Raw genomic sequence first — 21,653 nt, 5'->3', positions numbered from 1 at the left:
ACGTTAAGCATTACTTCATTGAATAGTAGTAAAATAAAGAAATAAGTGAGAGTTTAAATTAAAATCTGAAGTGTAAACTCAAATTGGGCACAGTCCTGTGAAACAAAATGGAGGATAGAGGTCAGATGACCAATCTTTCCTGCCAATGCATATAGAACTGTGAGAGCATTGAGCTAATCTTTCCATCTGGATCGGTCCTGATATTTATTCAAATACAAATGATGTAGTTATTGGTGCACTTCTCCAACTCATTCAAAAAACCAGAGTTCACAGTCTTCTATAGATTTTTTGAACATCAAACTTGAAATCTAGAATCAATGGGTGTAAAGTGCTTTACTTTATTAAGATGGTTTATGGATGAGTGTTGCCCAGACTCCATTGTCTGACAATAGCTTAACCATCAGAAGCTATTCTGGGCTCACTGTAATCGATACTCCTGTCACATAACCCAGGGTTTTATTTTAATAAATACATAATCCGATCAGACAAACAGAATTATCTGTCGAGAAAAGACATTGCCTCAGATTACCAGCTTTAAATCATATGTACATGGAAACTTGAGCTGGCTTTGAACTCCTCATCTGAGGAACCATACAAGGGCTTCTCCTGGTATGAAGGTTCAGTGACTGGAATGGTATAACAGAAATTTACTCCTACAAATGTAACAGTGTTGAATGAGACCTTCTCAAACTACCAGAGCTTTTTACTTCAGTGGTTACAACTGGATTACAGGTCTGCATCATTTCACCCCTGCGAAAAGTGTGACAGTGAACTCTTGAAATCCTAAAACATAAAAGGATGCTACTTTTATAGTCAGAGTGTGTGTGTGTGTATGCGTGTGTGTGTGTGTATGCGTGTGTGTGTGTGTGTGTGTGTGTGTATGTGTATATACATGTGTGTGTGTGTATGCGTATGTATGTGTATGTGTTGATTGAGGTCTTGGACAACAAACATTTATCCATATTTTAAAAGTCATGAGAAAAACTGTAATTTGCTGTTTCCTGATAGCTACAATACTTAGAGGTTGCAACACATTTTAACTCCCAAATAGTCTGTCTTCGGTCAATAGAGAAGTGAAAAGGGCAACCATCCCAGTTATATCCCCAAGATGGCGCTGACACGGGGTGACCCTTTGCGAGCTCTCTACAAATCATCCCAATTACATCCCTCAGTCGATAGTACGGCTGAGCAATGTTTAATGTAGATCACATCTTCAGCACTGCAGTAAATTACAGTTCACTCACCAAGTTACAAAGGAAATATTCAAATAGTGCGGACCCAATTCATAGAAAAGCTACAAGGTTAATATCCAGCCTTGGAGTACCGAGCTAAGAGAGAAGTCTAGAAAAAGATGGGGCACTTCAACCAGATTGGATGTTGACAGAGTGGGAAGCCTTATCAAAGTGTAAGAGAGACATTACAAAGTGAGCAAAGGAGTTATAAATTCAAGGCTTCAGTTGATTGTACTCATCTTTAATGCATTTCAAGAACCACCAGTGCAAAACTGACCAGCCTCAGATGAAATAGCTGCAAAGAATTATGATTTGTACTCTTCCCTTTTAATTCTGTTGCTGATTAGAGTATGTTTTTTAATCAAAGAAATGCCCAAAGAGATGGCAGAGAAGTTTTAAGTGAATTTGGGATTCTTTCAATGAACCGTAAATGCCAGAGAAGGCATGTTTATGTTTCTGTGAATAAAAAAGAAACACTGCGGTTATGACACATCCCAAGTAACTGCTTGTTGGAATCTTGCACAGCCCACAGTGTGTCAAGCACGGTTCAATGGTACCACTTTTGTCTTCGATTCAGAAGGTCATGGGTTCACGTTCCACTCTAAAGTCAAAATCTAGACTGACTCTTTGGTGCAGCTATGAGGGAGTGCTGCATTGCTGGGTGCTACTGTCTCTTTGGATGGGAAATTGAAGACCTTCTCAGCTGGCCGCAAAATATTTCACAGCAAGCAAATTCGGACCGGTGTCAAGGTCATTTTTATCTCTCAGCCAGCATAATCCCAAAAGGTTATCTGATGATTCAGCTCACTGTAGTTTAAAGGGTAATTTCCGAGCTCAAATTAATGGCAGAGTTTCCTACATTGTAACCGTAGCGACATTTCAAAAGTACCTTCGCTGACTGTCAATAAACGTCTGGACACCATGACTATATAACTTGAGGTTTTTTTTAACAGTACAAAAGCCATTAAAATGCTAAATTGACAATCTCCTGAGCCATTCCATACAACAGTTGCCGATCTACTGACATCGGTTACACACCCTCAGACTGTAAGAGCTATCAGATCGACAGAGAACGGGGATATTGTTACAGTGAGTTCACTGCGATTTGTTTGACAGCTTGATTTCTTTTTTGTTACGAGGGGTCCTATAATGGGCTTCTCATTCTTTAAACAAAGCAGGGTGGGCCTTGATCAGGCGCCGGGCATGGTGCCATCATTTAGATCAGACTGAGAAAATGGACTGTAACAGAAAGTGACTGATCAGCCCACACACAAATCAGGTTTAGCTGCTGGTCAAAATGAACCATTTGTGATGCACTTCTGCTGATTCAGGCCCTTGGCTTTTTTTTTCGCAGCTTGAATTCTAATAAACAGAAACCCACTTGCCAAGAAGCATTCTGTTTGTGTCAGGGCTCTGTAAACTGGCAATAACTAACTGCCACTTGGTGAACCTTTACACTCGAGACGTTTTCACCATTTATTCGGCTGTATAATCTCAGCAAAAATGCACCGACCACTTCATTAAAATAATGAACTTGAAGCAAAAACCAAATCTGTCATGTTCCCTGTGAAATACAGCGAACTGATTTAAAAAAAAAACAGCGATCCATCAAAGAATAAGCAAAGTTTTACATTTGGATCAAGGAACCTTTTCCTACAAAGAAAGGAGTAAATGGCAAAGAGTTTGCACCTTTGGAATTCAGTGGGACTGAAAGGAAAAGATTTGGGCCATCGGGAAGTGTTTTGGTTCAATGGAATTCTGTCCAATGTTAGCAAATGGAGAGGCCTCATCATGTCAATTCTATGAAAGGTGTGGAAACCAAGTAGACAAGGAATTCAATGAGAAAAAATAAGTAACATCTGGGATTTTTCTATGCCTTATGTCAGCTTGTAAGAAAGTAGAATGTATGAGGCATGTTTATGGTATTTAGAAAGTCCAGAAACTTTTGGAAATGAACTTCCCCTTCACCCTAGGGCAGTCGGTCAATTTCAAATAAATCAGCATCACCTCCAGTTATATACTACCAAGTAATAAGAACAAGGTCTCACTCGCTCTACTGAATCTGTTCCATCTTGCATATGTCACCTGTAGGCATCCCTCAGTTTCCTTATCTTGTAGCTCAATTGTAGGAATTGGTGGAGATATTACATTGCCAATTTGTCTATTCATCTGACTTAGAACATGACACTATTTACAGAATACCTGTGATTTACTAAATGTGGGAAGATATTTTGGTGAACTTCTGCTTTTCTTGTTTTTATGACAGGAACAAATTGCACCCATTGGCATTCATCACTGACCAAAATGCTGGGCGTTAAGGAGAGATTGGAATGCCTGATATTGTACAAAAGAATTCCTTTTGAATTGTTTGGGATGTGGACATCACTGTGCTAGACCAGCATTTATTGCCCAGTTAAGAGTCTTTCACATTTTTTTGGTCTAGAATGACATTTAGGCCAAACTAGATAAGGATGGCAAAATTCTTTCCCGAAAAAACCATTAATGAACACAATGGGTTTTTACAACAATTGGCAGTAGTCACATGATTGCCATTATGTTCCAGATTATTTTAAAATTATGATTAGATTCAAATTTCACCACACCATCCATGATGGGATTTGATCCCATGTCAGCCAACGTTAGCCTGGGATCTGAATTAATAGCCCAGTGACGTTATGTCACCATCTCTCCACATGAGAGGCTATGCATGAATTGTCTTTCATTCTTTCATCAGATGTAGCCTTTATTTCCCACCACTAATTGGTCTTGAAAAGGTTATAATGCCTTTTTGAAACACTCCAGTCCAAGACCAAGGGATGTCGGTACACAGTGCTGTTACAGAGAATTTCAAGATTTTGACCCACAACAGTGAAGGAACAGCAATAGAATTCCAGGACTATGTGTGGATTTGATGGGAAAATTGAAAGTAGTGGTGTCCCCATGCATCTCCTGCCCTGGTCCTTCGAAGTGGTTGACATCATGTATTTGGAAACAGCTGTTGCAGAAATTCAACTGCAACAAAATAGCTTTAGGTAGGAATGGGAAGGTAGAAGGTAGTGTGATCCATAGACTAGTTGAGTCAAATGACTTTTTTGTGTGCTGTACCTAGTTCAATTTAAAATGGATAGGATAGTCAAGAGTTTGCAAGAGTAATTTTGATGATCAGTAAGCTCAAGAGAATCCTTCCGTAATACCTTTCTATGGGTGGCTTGGGAAGCAGCTTTCTGAAACCTGCAGCCCTTGAGAGGCACAAGAAATATAAAGAAGGGTGGTCTCCCAATAGCAGCAATGCTGAGAAGAGTCTGGAATACAAAAATATCTGCCCCAAGCAAGCAGCAATCAAATTTACCTTCATAACCTTGGCAGGGAAGGGCCATAGATGTAGTCTACATGGATTTCAGTAAGGCCTTTGATAAGGTTCCACATAGTAGGCTGTTCTGGAAGTTTAGACCGCTTGGAATCCAGGGGGAGCTGGCAATTTGGATACAAAATTGGCTTGGGAGTGGGAAGCAGAGGGTAATAGTGGAAGGATGCTTGTTGGACTAGAGGCCTTTGATAAGTGGAGTGCCTTAGGGGTTGATGCTGGGCCCATTGCTGTTTGTTATCTGTATCAATGATTTGGATGATAATGTTCAAGACATGATTAGTAAGTTTGGAGATGACACTAAAATAAGTGGTGTCATGGACAGTGAGGAAACATATCAGAAATTGCAGCAAGACCTTGATCAGCTGGGGAAGTGGGCCAAGAAATGGCAAGTGGAGTTTAATATAGATAAGTGTGAGGTCTTGCATTTTGGAAAGTCAAATCAAGGCAGGAGTTTCATGGTGAATGGTAGGGCCTTAAGGAGTGTAGTGGAACAGAGGGACCTTGGAGTTCAGTTTCACAGTTCTCTGAAAGTGGAGTCACAGGCAGACTGGGCAGTGAAGAAGGCTTTTGGCACACTGCACTTCCATCAGTCAGGGCATTGACTACAGAAGTTGGGAAGAACTCACCATCAAACCAGCAGAAAATTTCCTGCTCCTCGGATGCTGCCTGACCTGCTGTGCTTTTCCAGCACCACTCTAATCTAGACTCTGGTTTCCAGCATCTGCAGCCCTTGTTTTTACCTACAGAAATTGGGAAGCTATGTTGCAGTTGTGCAGGGCGTTGATGAGGCAGCATTTGGAGAATTGTGTTCAGTTTTGGTCACCTAGTTATAGGAAGGATGTTATTAAACTGGAAAGAGTGCAGAAGAAATTTACAAGGACATTGCCTGGACTCAGTGGTTGAAGTTATTGGGAGGGCTTGGACAAGCTAGGACATTTTAGAGGGTAGAAGACTGAGGGAGGAACATTATAGAGGGGTATAACATCACAAGAGGCATGGATAGGGTGAATGTACTCAGTCTTTTTCCCAGGGTTGAGGAATCGAGGACTAGAGGGCACCAGTTTAAGGTTAGAGGGGAAAGAATAAAAGGGAACCTGAAGGGCAACTGTTTTTTTATACAGAGAGTGGTACACGTATGGAATGAACTGGCAGCGGAAGTGGTTGAGGCAGTGACATTAACAACATTTAAAAGGCATTTGGACAAATTCATGGATAGAAACGGTTTAGAAGGATATGGGCCAAGTGCAGGAAAATGGGATTAGTGTGAACGGACATCTTGGTCGGCATGGACCAGTTTGGGCCAAAGGGCCTGTCTCCGTGTTGTAGGACTCTATAATGTTATAACCTGCAAAGCACTGCATTATTAATTCACCATGATCATCAATAGTTATCAAGGGGAATGGAGAGACAGTGGGAACACAGAGTTGAAACTGAGGACCGACATGAGCATACTGAATGGTGGAGTAGTATGGATGGGCCAAATGGTCTACTCCTGCTCCTACTTCGTGTTTCTCATAAAAGTTTATTCTGTGTAAAGAGAGATGGTAGTCACTCAGGGCATTATAGTAGTATGAGAGAAATACAGATACTGCACTGGTGCAAACGGATTTTGTCTAAGGGATATTCATGTGTCAACATACACGACAGATTTACTTGCACGTGAGGAGCCACATGGAGTCAATAGCATGGGGCGGGGATGGCACTGGAGAGGGGAAAGAGGTTTGAATCACATGGAAGGAGAGGGAAGAATAGGTTGGGTGATTTGCCAAGTGTTCTGTGGATCTCTAACTTATTCCTTTACTCAGAGAGAGGAGCTTGAAGGTGGGAAGGTACATGTCACTGTTTGCTGAATCTTTCTATTTCAGGGCAATCTGCACAGAAGGCAGTGTCTCAGCCAGAATGGAAGGAGGTCTCAGGCACAACTAGCCCTTGACTCATTCTTTGCAGTATGGCCACCCTGGCAAGATGTGTAGGTTTGGTGAATTGGCCATGCTAAATTGCCCATAGTGTTCAGGGCTGTGCAGGTTAGATGCATTAATCAGGAGTAAATGTAGGATAATAGGGTAGGGGATTGGGTCTGGGTGGGTTACTCTTCAGAGGGTTGATGTGTACTTGTTGGGTCGAAGGGTCTGTTTCCTCACTGTAGGGATTCTATGATTCTATGACTTAGAGTCATAGAGTCACAGAGATGTACAGCATGGAAACAGACCCTTTGGTCCAACCCATCCATGCCAGCCAGATATCCCAAACCAATCTAGTCCCTCCTGCCAGCACCCGGCCCATATCCCTCCAAACCCTTCCTATTCTTATAACCATCCAAATGCCTCTTAAATGATGTAATTGTACCAGCTTCCACCACTTCCTCTGGCAGCTCATTCCATACACATACCACCCTCTGTGTGAAAAAGTTGCCCCTTAGGTCTCTTTTATATCTTTCCCCACTTACCCTAAACCTATGCCCTCTAGTTCTGGACTCTCCGACCCCAGGGAGAAGACTTTGTCTATTTACCCTATCCATGCCCCTCATAATTTTGTAAATCTCTATAATGTCACCCCTCAGCCTCCAACAGTCCAGGAAAACAGCCCCAGCCTGTTCAGCCTCTCCCTATACCTCAAATCCTCCAACCCTGGCAACATCCTTGTAAATCTTTTCTGAACCCTTTCAAGTTTTCCAATATCTTTCCAATAGGAAGGAGACCAGAATTGCACGCAATATTCCAACAGTGGCCTAACCAATGTCCTGTACAGCCGCAACATGACCTCCCAACTCCTGTACTCAAAACTCTGACCAATAAAGGAAAGCATACCAAACACCTTCTTCACTATCCTAGCTACCTGTGACTCCACTTTCAAGGAGCACTCCAAGGCCTCTTTGTTCAGCAACACTCCCTAGGACCTTACCATTAAGTGTATAAGTCCTGTGAAGATTTGCTTTCCCAAAATGCAGCACCTCGCATTTATCTGAATTAAACTCCAAATGCCACTTCTCTGCCCATTGGCCCATCTGGTCCAGATCCTTTTGTAATCTGAGGTAACCCAATTCGCTGTCCACTATACCTCCAATTTTGGTGTCATCTGCAAACTTACTAACTGTACCTCTTATGCTTGCATCCAAATGATTTATGTAAATGACAAAAAGTAGAGGACCCAGCACTAATCCTTGTGGCACTCCACTGGTCACAGGCCTCCAGTCTGAAAAATAACCCTCCACCACCACCCTCTGTCTTCTACCTTTGAGCCAGTTCTGTATCCAAATGGCTAGTTCTCCCTGTATTCCATGAGATCTAACCTTGCTAATCAGTCTCCCATGGGGAACCTTGTCGAATGCCTTTCTGAAGTCCATATAGATCACGTCTACCGCTCTGCCCTCATCAAACCTCTTTGTTACTTCTTCAAAGTTGCTATAATAAAATCAGAGTTGTTGGGAATGATGACTCAGAGCGGTCTGTTTCCCAAGATCAGCTCAAACACAATTTTATAGAAACACTGCAGCTCAAACACAATTTTATAGAAACACTGCAGCTCAAGGGATGCTTGATGACTCTTTCTTTGAGACAGCATTTTAAAGTACACCCTTTTCTCTATCTGTCGGACTCCAACAGACACTGTAAACAGTGGCTGCACGAAGGTATTGTGCACCATTACTTTGAGGTCCACTGCTTTATTAAACACCAACATAATAAAACCCATCCCTGGAAGCTTGCACTTGAGAAGATACGGCCAGTGTGACACAAGTGCTGGTGGCTCCTAAAAAGCAGGCATCTGATGCCTGAATAATCAACACAATCCCTGTCCCTGAATCCTCAACGCCTTGGAATTCTGAGGAGACAATTTTCATGATGCAACATCCTTTTCTACCTCAAAAAGAAGGGGACCAGAACTGTGCAGGGAATTGAAGTCCTGACTGAATGTTGATGGCACGTGTATTCTGAGTGTCAGGAAGACCTCAGTTTAGTCAACCAACAATGTGCCTCACAAATGGATGCAAAACAGGATTTAGATAATCCAGTCATATCTCCCAATGTTATTCCATTCTTCTTGCCTGCCATGCTGCCACCAAATTCCTGTTCCTGACCACCTAACATGGTAGGTGTAAGGTTAAACATACTTTTTAAAGGTTTCTTTCAGTGTAGTCTGGAGGGGCAGGACACAGGACAGTTTTATTGCAGTTAACTGCATGTTTAAGCACTGAAACCAATTTTGGTATCTGACCCCCTTGCTACTTTGGTTGCCACACTAATCACTCCTTGGCACTCATTATAAGCTGCTTTCACTTCTACTACTCTTTGCAGGCTGATCAAAGTCAGATATTTTGGCACTAGATAGAGACATAGAGTCACACAGCACGGAAACAGACACTCTAAGTTCGTCCATGGTGTCGAATCAGTGTCCAAGAATGGGACACAGATCTACACTCCAATTTATTTCACAACATGAGGTGTTTAACTTACAGATAGGGAGAAGCTACTGGTTTTCAGCTGGTCTCCAGATATAGAGGCTTTGACCACTGCGAGCACGGATCAAAGGCTGTTTCTCAGAGTGATCGACCTGTGGACAATCCCCTTACCTTGTCCAGCGCTTTCTTCAGGGCAGATCGCTCCTTCTCGAGGCGGACCTTCGAACGTTGGAGTTCTCGCTTCTCATTCTCCAACTGGGCAACAGCTCTCTGTAAGTTGGTCACTCGCTCCTGGTAGATGTGTTTCTCTTGCTGAAGTTTCTCAATCTGTTTCACAGCCCCTTCCTCACTTTCCTGCCTCTGGTGCAATACCTGAGAGTAGAAGCAAGGAGGTTAGGTGTCCCTGCTAGGTCATTGGTCATATTCATATTAATTTAGACAGATACTCTCTCAGTTCTGGTTCATTTTAATATTTGCTGCAATACATAAATAAGTAGTACTTCAAACAGTATGATCCTGAGATGGGTGACTCAGGCAAAGAGAGTCAAATTGGCCATAAATTGGGCCTTATCTTATTTCTCTCCTTTGGGGAAAGGATGAGCTTCATGTCTTAACTGAGAGAGATGGATGTTCTGAAAGCATCCAGGATGCTGGGTTGGATATGAAAGGCAACAATAACAATGGTTGAAGGGAAGGCAGTAGAAAACTGAGTGTTGGTTAATAACAGAATGGTATTTTCTGGAATATTCCAACACAATCCAGTCAAATCCATCAGGTGCATCTGAGGCTATATTTCAAGAATATGAGACAGGTTTCAAGAGGCGATGGGGAGGCAATGTTCCAGTGGCATTGTCGCTGGACTGCTGAGCCAGATAACATTCTGGGTACCCGGGTTTGAATCCCACCACAGTAAATGGTGGAATTTGAATTCAATAAATATCTGGAATCAAGAACCTAACTCTGACCATGAATCCATTGGTGATTGTTGGTAAAAGTCATCTGGTTCACTAATGCCTTTCCAGAAGGAAATTGCCAGCCTTAATTGATCTGGTCTACATGTGACTCCACACCCACAGCAATATGGTTGACTCTTAACTGCCCTCTGGGCAATTAAGGGTGGGCAATAAATGCTGATCTAGCCAGCAACACCAGCAACACCCTTATCCTGTGACTACCTAAAGTTAAAAAAAAGAAGAGCTTTATCATCTGCTGTTCATTCCCAAAGTGCTACACTTTGATAGCAGGGATTTATATGGCTGCATTTCACTAGCGCTACTGTCCTGGGGTGGGGGCTGTCAAACAGTGTGTGTGTGGGGGGTTGGGGGGGCGGAATGGCCGTGGGGATGTTGGGGGTGCTGTGCCTGCTGTCGTCCTGCAATCACAATATTTTTCCAGCACAGGAAAATGTGGCGGATATCATTCCCATCCAGAGGCCAACTGAGACCCAAGCCACCATCTAAGAACTCTTCCCAGCAACATTTGCATTTTTATTGGTAATGGATGCCCTCTGTCATGTGATGAAATAGTTCATTAAACCCTGATGGCCTTCCCACAGTGATTGTAATGAGCTCAGCCAGGTCGCCCACATAGAATATGAGTTCCCTGATTGGGGCTGTTAGCCTGGTCCAATCAGGGAGCCCTGCCTGACATAGAAGGATGAGTGTTCTTGATGCGGACTTTAGTGGCTGACCCTGTAAGAGCCTATACTATTGTCAAAGGTTGTGCAACTTGTAAATAAAGGATGATTGGAGATGGGACACTGGCCTTTGCGAAGTTATTTCATTTCCCGTATGATAAGCGCCCTTCCCTTCATGTCCTGCTTGGTCCTGTCCAACTGCCACCAGTGTCCTGGACATCACAAGTTGGGAGATGGCATCCCTCTTGTCTAAAAAGCATCCCATGGGAGGACAGTGTTCACGTGACCTGTAAGAGGGTCATTGTCCAAGTCATGGAAGTAGTAACAGAGAAAGATTCTTTTGATTTTGTTTTAGATTAGATTCGATTCCCTACAGTGTGGAAACAGGCCCTTCGGCCCAACCAGTCCACACCAACCCTCCGCCCAGGCCCATTTCCCTCTGACTAATGCACTTAACACTACGGGCAATTTAGTATGGCCAATTCACCTGACCTACACATCTTTGGACTGTGGGAGGAAACCAGAGCACCCGAAGGAAACCCATGCAGACACGGGGAGAATGTGCAAACTCCACACAGACAGTCGTCAAGGCTGGAATCAAACCTGGCACCTTGGTGCTGTGAGGCAACAGTGCTAACCACTGAGCTACCGTGCCACCCCAAGCTGCTATGCAGTTGAAAGCTGCTGCGCAGTTGCACATCTAATCAAGGCATGTCTTCTCTCCATGCTTGCTGCAGATGGGCTGACCAGTGAACTTAGTCAGCCTCCAAGTGGATAAGCAGGCAGCGGTGAAAAGCTATGCAGGGGAAATCATTTTAATGCTTCCCGGTTCTGCAGCTTCACGGAAAAAGGGAGAACTCAGACTCGGGAGAGGTTGTGGCTGGTGGAGAGGTGAGAGATGGGGGAGGGAACGGTGAAACAAAAGTTTGTAAGAATTCCGCCAACACCATTCTGAATGTGTACCACCCAACAGCAGGTCGGTGTTACTTAAACTCAACTCCTCAGCTTGGTGTCAATCTCCCAATCCCTTCTCCTGATCAGAACTTGAGACCTAGTAGTAAAATGGAACATCAAGAGGTTCTTCATCCTCAAAGGTGTTCAGGAGGCGGGAGAGAGGCGGGGAAAACTGTCCCAGCTCCAGGAAAGTATGCAGAACCTGCTCCTGCTACAGACAATGGGGGTCGATGTCACGGAGGACCTCAAGGAGGTGAATGGCCAGCAAGTCTTGCTCTTTGCCTCGGAGACCTCCAGGATAATCTTCCAGTCCAGGGTCCGCTCGGTGGAGCAGGACAAGACGCGCTCATGTTTCTTCTTCCAGAAGGTGCACAAAGAGAGCTCCAGACTCAGCAGCCTGAAGGAAGAAGGTGGCTCGATAACGTCATCTCCGGCTGACATCATGAGGATCAGCAAATCCTTCTATGCCAGTCTGTATGATGCGAAGCCGACCGACAGCGCAGCCTCCCAGTCGTTCCTGTCCTCTATCACGGAGGTCTTAGATGACAGAACACGGGACAGGCTGGACCAGCCGCTATCTCTGGACGAGCTGACCAAGGCCCACGAGTCCTTCAAAAAGAATAAAACTCCCGGAAGCAACAGCTTACCGGTCGTGATCTATTCCGCTCTGTGGGACCTGATTGGCCAGGACCTGCTGGAGGTGTATGTCAGTATGCTTCGGGCAGGTACCATGAGTGAATCCATGAGGAAAGGCATCATCACTCTCAACTACAAGCGGAAGGAGGAGAGGGAGGAACTCAAAAATTGGAGACCAATCTCACTGTTGAATCGGATTACAAAATTCTGTCAAAGGTAACCGCCAACCGTGTCAGGTCTGCTCTGGGGTCGGTGATTCACCCTGACCAAACCTGTGCTGTACCAGGTGGAAGATCGCTGAGAGTCTCGCACTCCTCAGGGATACGATCGCCTACGTGCAGGACAGAGGGTTGGACACCTGCCTGATCAGCCTGGACCAGGAGAAAGCCTTTGACAGGATATCACACAGGTGTATGAGAGATGTTCTCTCCAAAATGGGCTTTGGGGAGGGAATCTGCAATTGGATCAGGCTGCTCTACATCAACATTGTCAGTGCAGTCTCAATCAATGGGTGGGAATCAGATAGCTTCCCAGTCAGATTTGGAGTCAGGCAGGGCTGCCCTCTCTTTCCTGCCTTGTTTGTGTGCTGCATAGAGCCATTTGCCAAGTCCATCAGGAAGGATGCGAGCCTGAGAGGGGTGACTATTCCTGGCAGCGGGGGCCAGCAGGTCAAGGCCTCCCTGTACATGGATGACGTCGCTGTTTTCTGCTCGGATCTGCTGTCCAAGTGCAGACTCATGTGCATATGTGACCAGTTCAAACAGGCCTCAGGGACCAAGGTAAACCGAGGCAAGAGCGAGGCCATGCTCTTCAGGAACTGGGCCGACCAATCCTCGATCCCCTTCACCATCAGGACCGACCACCTGAAGGTGCTGGGTATTTGGTTCGGGGGTGCTCGGGCGTGCGCCAAGTCTTGGGAGGAGCGTATCAGCAAAGTGAGGCAGAAACTGGGCAGATGGAAGCTACGGTCGCTCTCCATCGCGGGAAAAAACCTGGTCATCAGGTGTGAGGCACTGTCATTGCTATTATACATAGCACAGGTCTAGCCTATTCCCAGAACCTGTGCCGCTGCAGTCACCCGGGCCATCTTCCAATTTATATGGAGGTCAAAGATGGACCGGGTCCGAAGGGACTCGCTGTACAAAGATCTGGGCAACGGGGGAGAAAATACACCCAATGCCACCCTCACCCTGATGGCCACCTTTGTGTGTGGCTGCATCAAGCTTGGTGTGGCAAACACCAAGTGTCACTACGTACTGAGGTTCTACCTGTCCCCGGTGTTGCGAAGGATGGGCCTAGCCTCGCTGCTGCGGAACACTCCGAGTAGTTGGACCGTTCCGTATCACCTGTCCTTCGTGGAGAAGTTTATGAAGAAAAACACCTTTGACCACAAGTCCATCAGGAGGTGGTCAGCACGTAGTGTCCTTGAGACCCTTCGGGAAAAGGAGAGGGCGGATCCTGTCGAGTGGTTCCCTGAGCAGACTCTCAAAGTCATTTGGCAGAATGCCTCATCGCCAGAACTTTCTAACAAGCACCAAGACATGGCTTGGCTGGTGGTGAGAAGGGCTCTGCCTGTGAGATCCTTTATGCATGCCCAGACTCTCAGCTGCACCGCACACAGCCCTCGAAGTGGTTGCGGGGGAGGGGGGGAAACGAGACTGTCACACACCTCCTTCTGGAATGCGCCTACGCAGAAGAAGTCTGGAGAGGAATGCAGTGGTGTTGTTGAGGTTCGTCCCGAGCAGCGCCGTGATGCAGGACTCCGTGCTCTACGGTCTGTTCCCCGAGACGCACACCGAGACGAACATCAACTGTGCCTGAAGGATCATCAACTCGGTGAAGGACGCTCTCTGGGCGGTCCGAAACCTGTTGATCTTCCAGCTGAAGGAGCTGACCCCGACTGAGTGTTGCAGACTGGCACATTCCAAGGTCCAGGACCACGTGTTGAGGGACGCGCTGAAGCTTGGGGCAGCTGCCGCCAAGGCGTGGTAGGGAAAGACTAACGTGTAACGTCTGCCTGCCTAAAGAAGAACAGGGGGCCCACGCAGTCATTTGGGCTCTGCTGATACCTCAGCTAAATATATGGACATATGATTGATAAATGTACAGACCTGTATATACAAATGATAAATTCTGATCTCTGTATGTAAATGTTTACGTATGTAGGGCATGACCAACTGTACAGACCATCAAATTATTTTATGAATAAAGTATATTTTTGAAATTAAAAAAAAAACTTGAGACCTGATCTGTCTTTCTGCAGCTCTGCATCTTAACCAAGTTGGCAAAATTGGATTTTATCAGTTAGATCTGTTGCTTGGCACTTTTTAAAACAAAATGGCCAGTTTTACGAATTAATCATTAATTTAAATTTGGAATAGTTTTATTTTTGAAATTCACCTTGACTGTTGTGCCAAGCTTTGTCTTTCTTAAATTCATTCACTATACTCCTGAGTAAGAGAAAAGTTGAAAACAAAGGAGCCAGTGTGAAAAGGTGGGATAAGACTGTTTCAGTGCATCTCTTCTTTCAGGTGTAGTCCCAACAATGGCCTCTATTCCCAATGGCACTGCTCAGAGAGAATCATTAGCCCTCCATTAGGCTACAGTCATTGATATACTAGCTGACCTGATGTAGTGGTAATGTCACTGGACTAGTAATCCATGTTAATGTTCTGGGGACATGGGTTCGAATTTCACCATGATGGTGAAATTTGAAATCATTACAAAAATAAAAGGTGGAATTAAAAAAAAACTTGCCAGTAGGAATTATGTATCCACTGTTGATTATTGGTAACAAACCAGCAGGTTCACTGATGTCCCAACTTTCGGGAAGGACATCTGCTTTCCTTGCCTGGTTTGGCCTCCATATGATTCCAGATCCAGAGCAATGTGGTTGACTCTTAGCTGCCCTCTTGGGAATGGGAAATAGTCAGTGATGCGCACATCCCACGAATGAGTCAACAAACGCATGAGGATGTAGCCCCGGGTCCCACAGACCACTGAAGTGGGTGACCCTGCTTTTAAACCCCTCGTTGGCTACCCCCTCCTCTCCTGGCCAGAGAATAATGTTATGGCAATAGTGACCAGGGAATTAATGAGGGAAAACTCAAATTCCAAGAAACTTAAAATTATTTCACCATTCCTGAAATCACATTGTGGCGAGGGAATGGTCACAGTATATAGCAACATTCTGGGTTTCTGTTTTAAAGACTGGTGAGATTGTACTGGCACACATGATGTTGACTGAAGCTAATAGCATCTAGATTCTTGCTGATATCAGCAGTTGTTTCTTCTTTTGATGACCTTTTATATTACTCAGAAATAACTCAGGAACAGATTTCACAGAAATCAGCCTCCTAGATAACTCAGTGGGTGACTGAACTGTCTGTTGTGGTAACCAGCTACAATAAAATAGTGACTTTCCAGGTTTGGTCTCCAGAATGTATGAGTATTTAACTGGTCTCAGAGGCTTATGTACCAGCACTCATGTTTTACTGTACACTTTGTGCTGAGAAGGGATGGGCTGGTTGGATGAACAAAAGTCTACCAGAATTCAAGTTCCTCAACAGAATCCAATTTCTTGTTGGAAAATACAAATGTGGATGGCAGTCGGGTCAGTGGACTGGGCTTGACGATGCTGCACTCACTGCCCACCCTGCCAATTACCTCGGCATGAGGAGATACCCAAACAATTTTAGCGCCCATGCAATCAGATGCCCACCAGTCTGAGCGGACATCATCGGGTAAGGAGAACATGTAAACTGGAATAAATCCAAAGACAGGTCAGGAAAAAGCAATCAATTTCTTGCTGTTTTATTCAGCAGTGCGTGCTCCCAACAATGGCACCACTTAATCCTCAAAGTATGCTGAAAACCTGACTCTTGAAATGATACTTCTGCATGGGCACGGCCCCCTCAGTTTCTATTGCCTACCTCCTGGAGTTGCCGGTTCTGTCCCTCCAGCTCCAAGCACCTCAGCTCCAGACCTGCCTGTGCATTCTGCAACAACTGCACACGTTCCACTAAACCATGGTTCTTTTTCTTTGATTCCGAGAATCCCTGATTGATGGTGTCCAGCCGCTCCTGTTGCAAACACAAAAACAAATCAACTATGTTCTCCAAAAACAGTGAAGCACGCACAGAAAAGTGTGTTATACCAACAGCACATGCCCTGCATCCAAACTGGTTTGTTCTAATGCTTGTGTACCTCATGACCCTATTTCTAACCTGATCAGGAGATTTTTGATTCCTTTCGCCCACTTGTGTTTATCTAGTTTTGTCTTATACATATCTATGCTAATCACCTTTGTCGTTCCTTGTGATAGTAAGTTCCATGTTCTAGCCACTCACCGGAATTCTCCTGAATTCTTGATTTGATTTTGAGTGTTAAAGAAACATTTCAACACCTTCACACTCCCATTTCTTCCCTTTCTTTTTAGCTTTACTTGTTATGTTCTCTGTCACCATGTCCTGTCTCCTCTCCCCTCACTCCAGGGGGACTGTCTGTTCTTTCCAGTCTGGCCAGTCGGCACACCATTGTTCTGCCGATCTCATGTTCTGATCACTTAATCTGAACTATCAGCATCCTTTCTCCTCCAGCATTCTACCTCCTCCCCCAACTATTGCACAAATGCTGCCCCCTCTATACTTCACGTCAGCTCTGATGAAGAGTCATCTAGACTCAAAACGTTAGCTTGCTCTCTCTCCATGGATGCTGCCTGAACCCCTGTGATTTCCAGCATTATTGTTTTCAGTACAGATTCCAGCATCTGCAGTAATTTGCTCCTACATTGTATTTAAACTCCTAGAACCGCTCCACTGTGGAAACAGTTTGCCTGAGTTGACCTATTGAACTATTTCATAACTTTAAAGACCTTCATGTCTTCTCTCTTCTAGGGAAAAAGACTCCTAAACTGCTCAATCTTTCAAAACACAATGGGGCAGGTAATTACTAGTAATTGCATCCATTACTGAGGTCAAAACATGCATAGGCCTTTTTTTTTGATAGAACCTTAGCAGAAAATGCCAGGGAAATTAATCTAGTTTTACCATCTGCCATAATGGTGGTTCTGGCTAATCTGTCTCATGCTCATTGGCATCACTGCGCTAGCAGAAGGAAAATCTGCTGCTCTGTGCTCTGCACTGCAGGGCTATTAGGACGAGGAATTTCACGCATGGTTTCTGTTCCCAAATGCAGAGTGCTGCTGCTTCCGAAGCAAGCTGGCTATTTTCTGGGCCTGAAGGTTTAGGAAAGGGGAGATGGGGGGGGAAGGGCACTTTGGCTTTTAGTTATTTCTTCCACTTATTGGCACATAAGACAAAAACCATAATTGCGATATACGTCATACAGGGAACCATCTGAGACGTCCTGGATAAATTCACTGTCACCAATCCTCTTATTTGGAGTAGTTTAAGTCACTGATACCAATTGGGGAAATACCAGGCCCATATCAGGCAGAAGGGAGTATTGGCTTGATAAGCAGAAAGGTTCACCACATTCTGAAGAACATTAACCCTGCTTTCTCTGCTGAGTTTCTCCATCACCCACAGTTGATTGTTTTATTTTAGGTTCATTACATAGTACTTAATAAATAGTCACATTGGATCTGACTGACAGTAAAGTGCTCCACAAGACCTCAAGCTGGAGTTAAAGAGTAAATACACATCACTGTTTGGTATGTACAAGTAGGTCTTCTGTAGCGCGATAGTTGCATTCTTGTGCAACCCCGCATTAGAGAAAAATCAGGCTTTAGAAACAGCGCTTAAAGTGTTGGCGATGTAATCGCATTATAGCCAACACACGTTTTAAAAGTTTGAGCTTTAGAAATAATGTCCCCAAATCGCCAATCCCCGTTGCAGTGAATTCACATTAACAACCTGTAGATTAGCACGAGGAGAGCAACTAGTTATAAACACTGGTTAGCTCCTTCTGGAATTGTTCCTTTACAGCACATTTCACTTCAATTCTTGTGATGTCAATTAACCCCTTCAGGTACTAACAGCCTAATACAACACTTTGTCCACAGAAAGAAGTCAAGAGGACTTGAAAAATTCAGAGGTAGCTGGACAATCGGATGCACTGGTGTTTTAGGAGTTTTGTAAACTAATCCAAAACTCAAATAATCCGCATGCAGAATCTCTTGTACGCCATCACCATCAATTATTTTACGTTAAGCATCCTTGGATTGAAGCAATTATGATCTTAAGTCACCAAATGTTTAGACATTCTACTACGATTATAGCAAAACCGTGGCAGAAAGGCAGTAAGTTTTTGATAACTACATTTCCTCACTATTTTAAGATTAGGTGTAACTTGATGCTCTCAGCAAGTGACAGCTCAACAGGCCAAAGCCCCTCCCCTCATGATTTTAAAAAGTGCTTTACTTTCTCTTTCACTCATTTATCCCTTAATTAGAGATGTCAGAATAGTCAGGTCAGCATTGGCCACCCTGTACTGAAAACCAGGACTTGTTAACCTGGAAACAATGAACTTGAAGGTAAGCTTCAATCTAGATTGTCAGAAAAAGCACATCTTTTCCAACAGTGAGGAATTGAGGGAAGTGACCCATCTTTGTGCAAAGACTGCACTTTGTCTAATTATGCCTCTCAACAGTTTGTTGGCTTGAATCTGGGGCTTGTCCCCTAATAATGGGACAATTGGTGCATGGTGGCTCAGTGTTTAGCATTGCTACCTCACAGCACCAGAGACCCAGGTTCAATTCCAGCCCCGGGCCATGTTTGTGTGGAGTTTGCACGTTCTCCCTGTGTCTGTGTGAGTTTCCTCCCACAGTCTAAAGATGTGCAGGTTAGGTAGATTAGCCATGCTAATTTGCCCATTGTGTCCAGGGATGTGCAGACAAGGTGGATTAGCCATTTGAAAATGCAGGGTTAGAAGGATGAGGCGGGTCTGGGTGGGATGCTCTTCACAGAGTGAACTCGATGGGCTGAGTGGCCTTCTTCCATAATGTGGGAATTCTATGATAATGCTTTTAAGCCTGCCTTCTGAGAAGGCAGTAGATTTCACAAAGTGTCGGATGTGCTCGTATATGCAGCAGCCATTCTATATCACATCTCTGAACCATCAGTTAGATACAGGACAAAACACAATGTGCTCCAGATCATAGTGGTCATTAGGTGCACTCTAGGCAGGTATGACTAACTGCAAACGTGGAAGAATATCGATCACCAACCTGGAAAGTTTCAACAATTGCTGATTAGATTCTACGCACAATACCATGCATCAAGCGAATCCAGTACCAAAGTTGGATCATCAAGCACTAATACATTAACACTGTGCTGGAAAAGAGTTGTCCTGAGCCAAGAGTTTCCATTGCTGAACCAAGATTAGCCTCTATACCGTTCTGAGACCTCCTCAGCAGTGTCAAGACCTTCTTGAAAAATACCTCCTGCTAATTACAACATTGATGGAAAAATTGGTGACTAATTTCCTACACACAGTTCAGCAATAGGGAGAGTTAAGACAGATTATTTGACTGAGAGGTGGCAATTGCTTTCTAAACCAAGACACCTCCCCTCCCCACCCCCCCAACTCCCCCATTTTTCCACTCAGGCCTCCAATGCTGCTCTCTATTAAGCACTGTTAGGATTATGACAAATCTTGGTGTGTTGGCCCTTTGCCAAAACAAACACACAAAAAGCTCTCTCCTTGTCTGAACAGAGATAACAGCAGCAGAGGAGTCATCCTCAGCTTTGCACAATGTCACAGACACCACATGGTCAGATTGTCTGTCCACATTTCAGGAGGCATTCAGTAATATTATTGCTATACACCCCCCCAAACCCCGAAGCTTCTTGTCCCTAACTACTTTGAAATAATTTTACCTTGCAGATTAACAACTAATTCCCACTAAAGTTAAGTCTCTCTGACAGTAGCTGTTTAGCATCATTGGTGCATGTATAAATTGGGCATGAACCTGTGTGATTCTCTCCCACAGAAAGCTGTGGGACCAGTTCGTTAGATATATTCAACAGGGAGCTGGACGTGGCCCTTGCAGCTAAAGGATCAAGGGGATATGGAGAGAAAGCGGGAGTGGGATAGAGAGATTGCATAATCAGCCATGATCGTATTGAATGGTGGGGCAGGCTCAAAGGGTGGAATGGCCTACTCCTGCACCTATTTTCTATGCTTCTATGTGTAGGAATCTCAGCACAGTACAACCTCGATTAACCAAACCTTGGTTATCCAAACAAAGATCAAGGTCCCAGTGCTTGAGTACGCTGTATTATCCGAACATTTGATTATCTAAACAAAATGCTCCCTGCCCGTGTCATTCAGAAAAACAAGGTTGCCCTGTAATTATTTCCCTCCTTAAACTATGTCTAACTGAATCTCTAATTCATTCCTGAGCTCAAAAGCCTGGGCTGAAAATAAAACGAGTTAATTCTATCTCTTGAGACTTTTTTGACGTTTGGCTTAAATTTGGAACATACTCTGGGGTGGAGAATGGTTGCAATAGAACACCATAAATGTTCAACAGTGGAACATAAAACAAAAAATGTAATCAAAAGGGGCAAAGTGAAAGATCGATGATTGAGGCACAGACACATTGAACGAGTGGAGATGGAAAGGTAGGCTCATGGAGGGAAGAAAGACAGAAGAATATATACATTGGAATGATAGAGATAAACAGAAATGCTCTTCAAAATGAGGAATAGAGGTACTGAAACTTCATTGACAGGTCATTGAAAACTGGGATACATGAAATGAGTTTTTTTAATTTGCCATATGATAGAGAAGGATTTGAAGACTGATTTACGGATATTCTCAACAGGCTGAAATATCTTGTGTTCAGCACAAAATGCGCAGGCTCGGGGAGTGTTGGGAGATATTTGCACAATGTTAGTTTTCTTCATGCACAACACGTTCGGTGAAGGTTGTCCTGGGTCATGGGGGTAATTGGATGCAGCTGGTGTGTTGCTGTGCTGATTTTCCCATTCCTTGCCTTTTGGGTCTTCCCTAAACTTGGAGCTCTAAACCTGGCTACCAGCCATTTCAAAATACCCAAGAAGAATTGGATTTTCTTTGGTGCTGGCACAAAGACACAAATTAGTACCAAGGAGCCTGAAAACAAAGATGTTGCTAGAAAGAGTTTTTGTCCATCCATTTGAGCATTACTGACAGGATCCACATGGGTAGCTGCCAAACAGGGATAAGTTTGTTAACTGACGAACAAGACTGGCTTTTATTGGAAAGTTCTGAAACATGAATTAACCTTCTGTGCTGTAACCATTCTGCAATTCAATTGCACAGAGTTATTTTTCTATGTGAAAATTAATGTGCTCTTCACACCACGAAGCCTTGTGTCATCTAAGAGTTGAGAAGACAAGAATCATAGAATCCTTACAGTGTGGAAACAGGCCATTTGGCCCTACAAATCCACACCGGCCCTCCAAAGAGTATCCCATCCAGACC

The 21,653-nt window shown here is 44.2% G+C and overlaps 1 protein-coding gene across 1 annotated transcript in view; it reads right to left on the bottom strand.

The window, feature by feature from the left end:
• The window catches only part of crocc2 (ciliary rootlet coiled-coil, rootletin family member 2), a 296,172-nt gene that overhangs the window by 43,738 nt on the left and 230,781 nt on the right, over positions 1–21,653 (bottom strand). The window contains exons 32-33 of the mRNA XM_072573057.1: positions 16,154–16,303; positions 9,167–9,367 (exon numbers count right to left, since the gene is read on the bottom strand). Of these exons, the coding sequence (XP_072429158.1) occupies positions 9,167–9,367; positions 16,154–16,303 (351 nt within the window). The remainder of the gene's footprint in view (positions 1–9,166; positions 9,368–16,153; positions 16,304–21,653) is intronic.

The sequence above is a fragment of the Chiloscyllium punctatum genome, chromosome 6, assembly GCF_047496795.1.
Source record: "Chiloscyllium punctatum isolate Juve2018m chromosome 6, sChiPun1.3, whole genome shotgun sequence".
Classification (NCBI taxonomy): domain Eukaryota; kingdom Metazoa; phylum Chordata; class Chondrichthyes; order Orectolobiformes; family Hemiscylliidae; genus Chiloscyllium; species Chiloscyllium punctatum.
The sequence above is the reverse complement of the archived record's forward strand: the minus strand, read 5'-3'. Positions and strand labels throughout refer to the sequence as shown.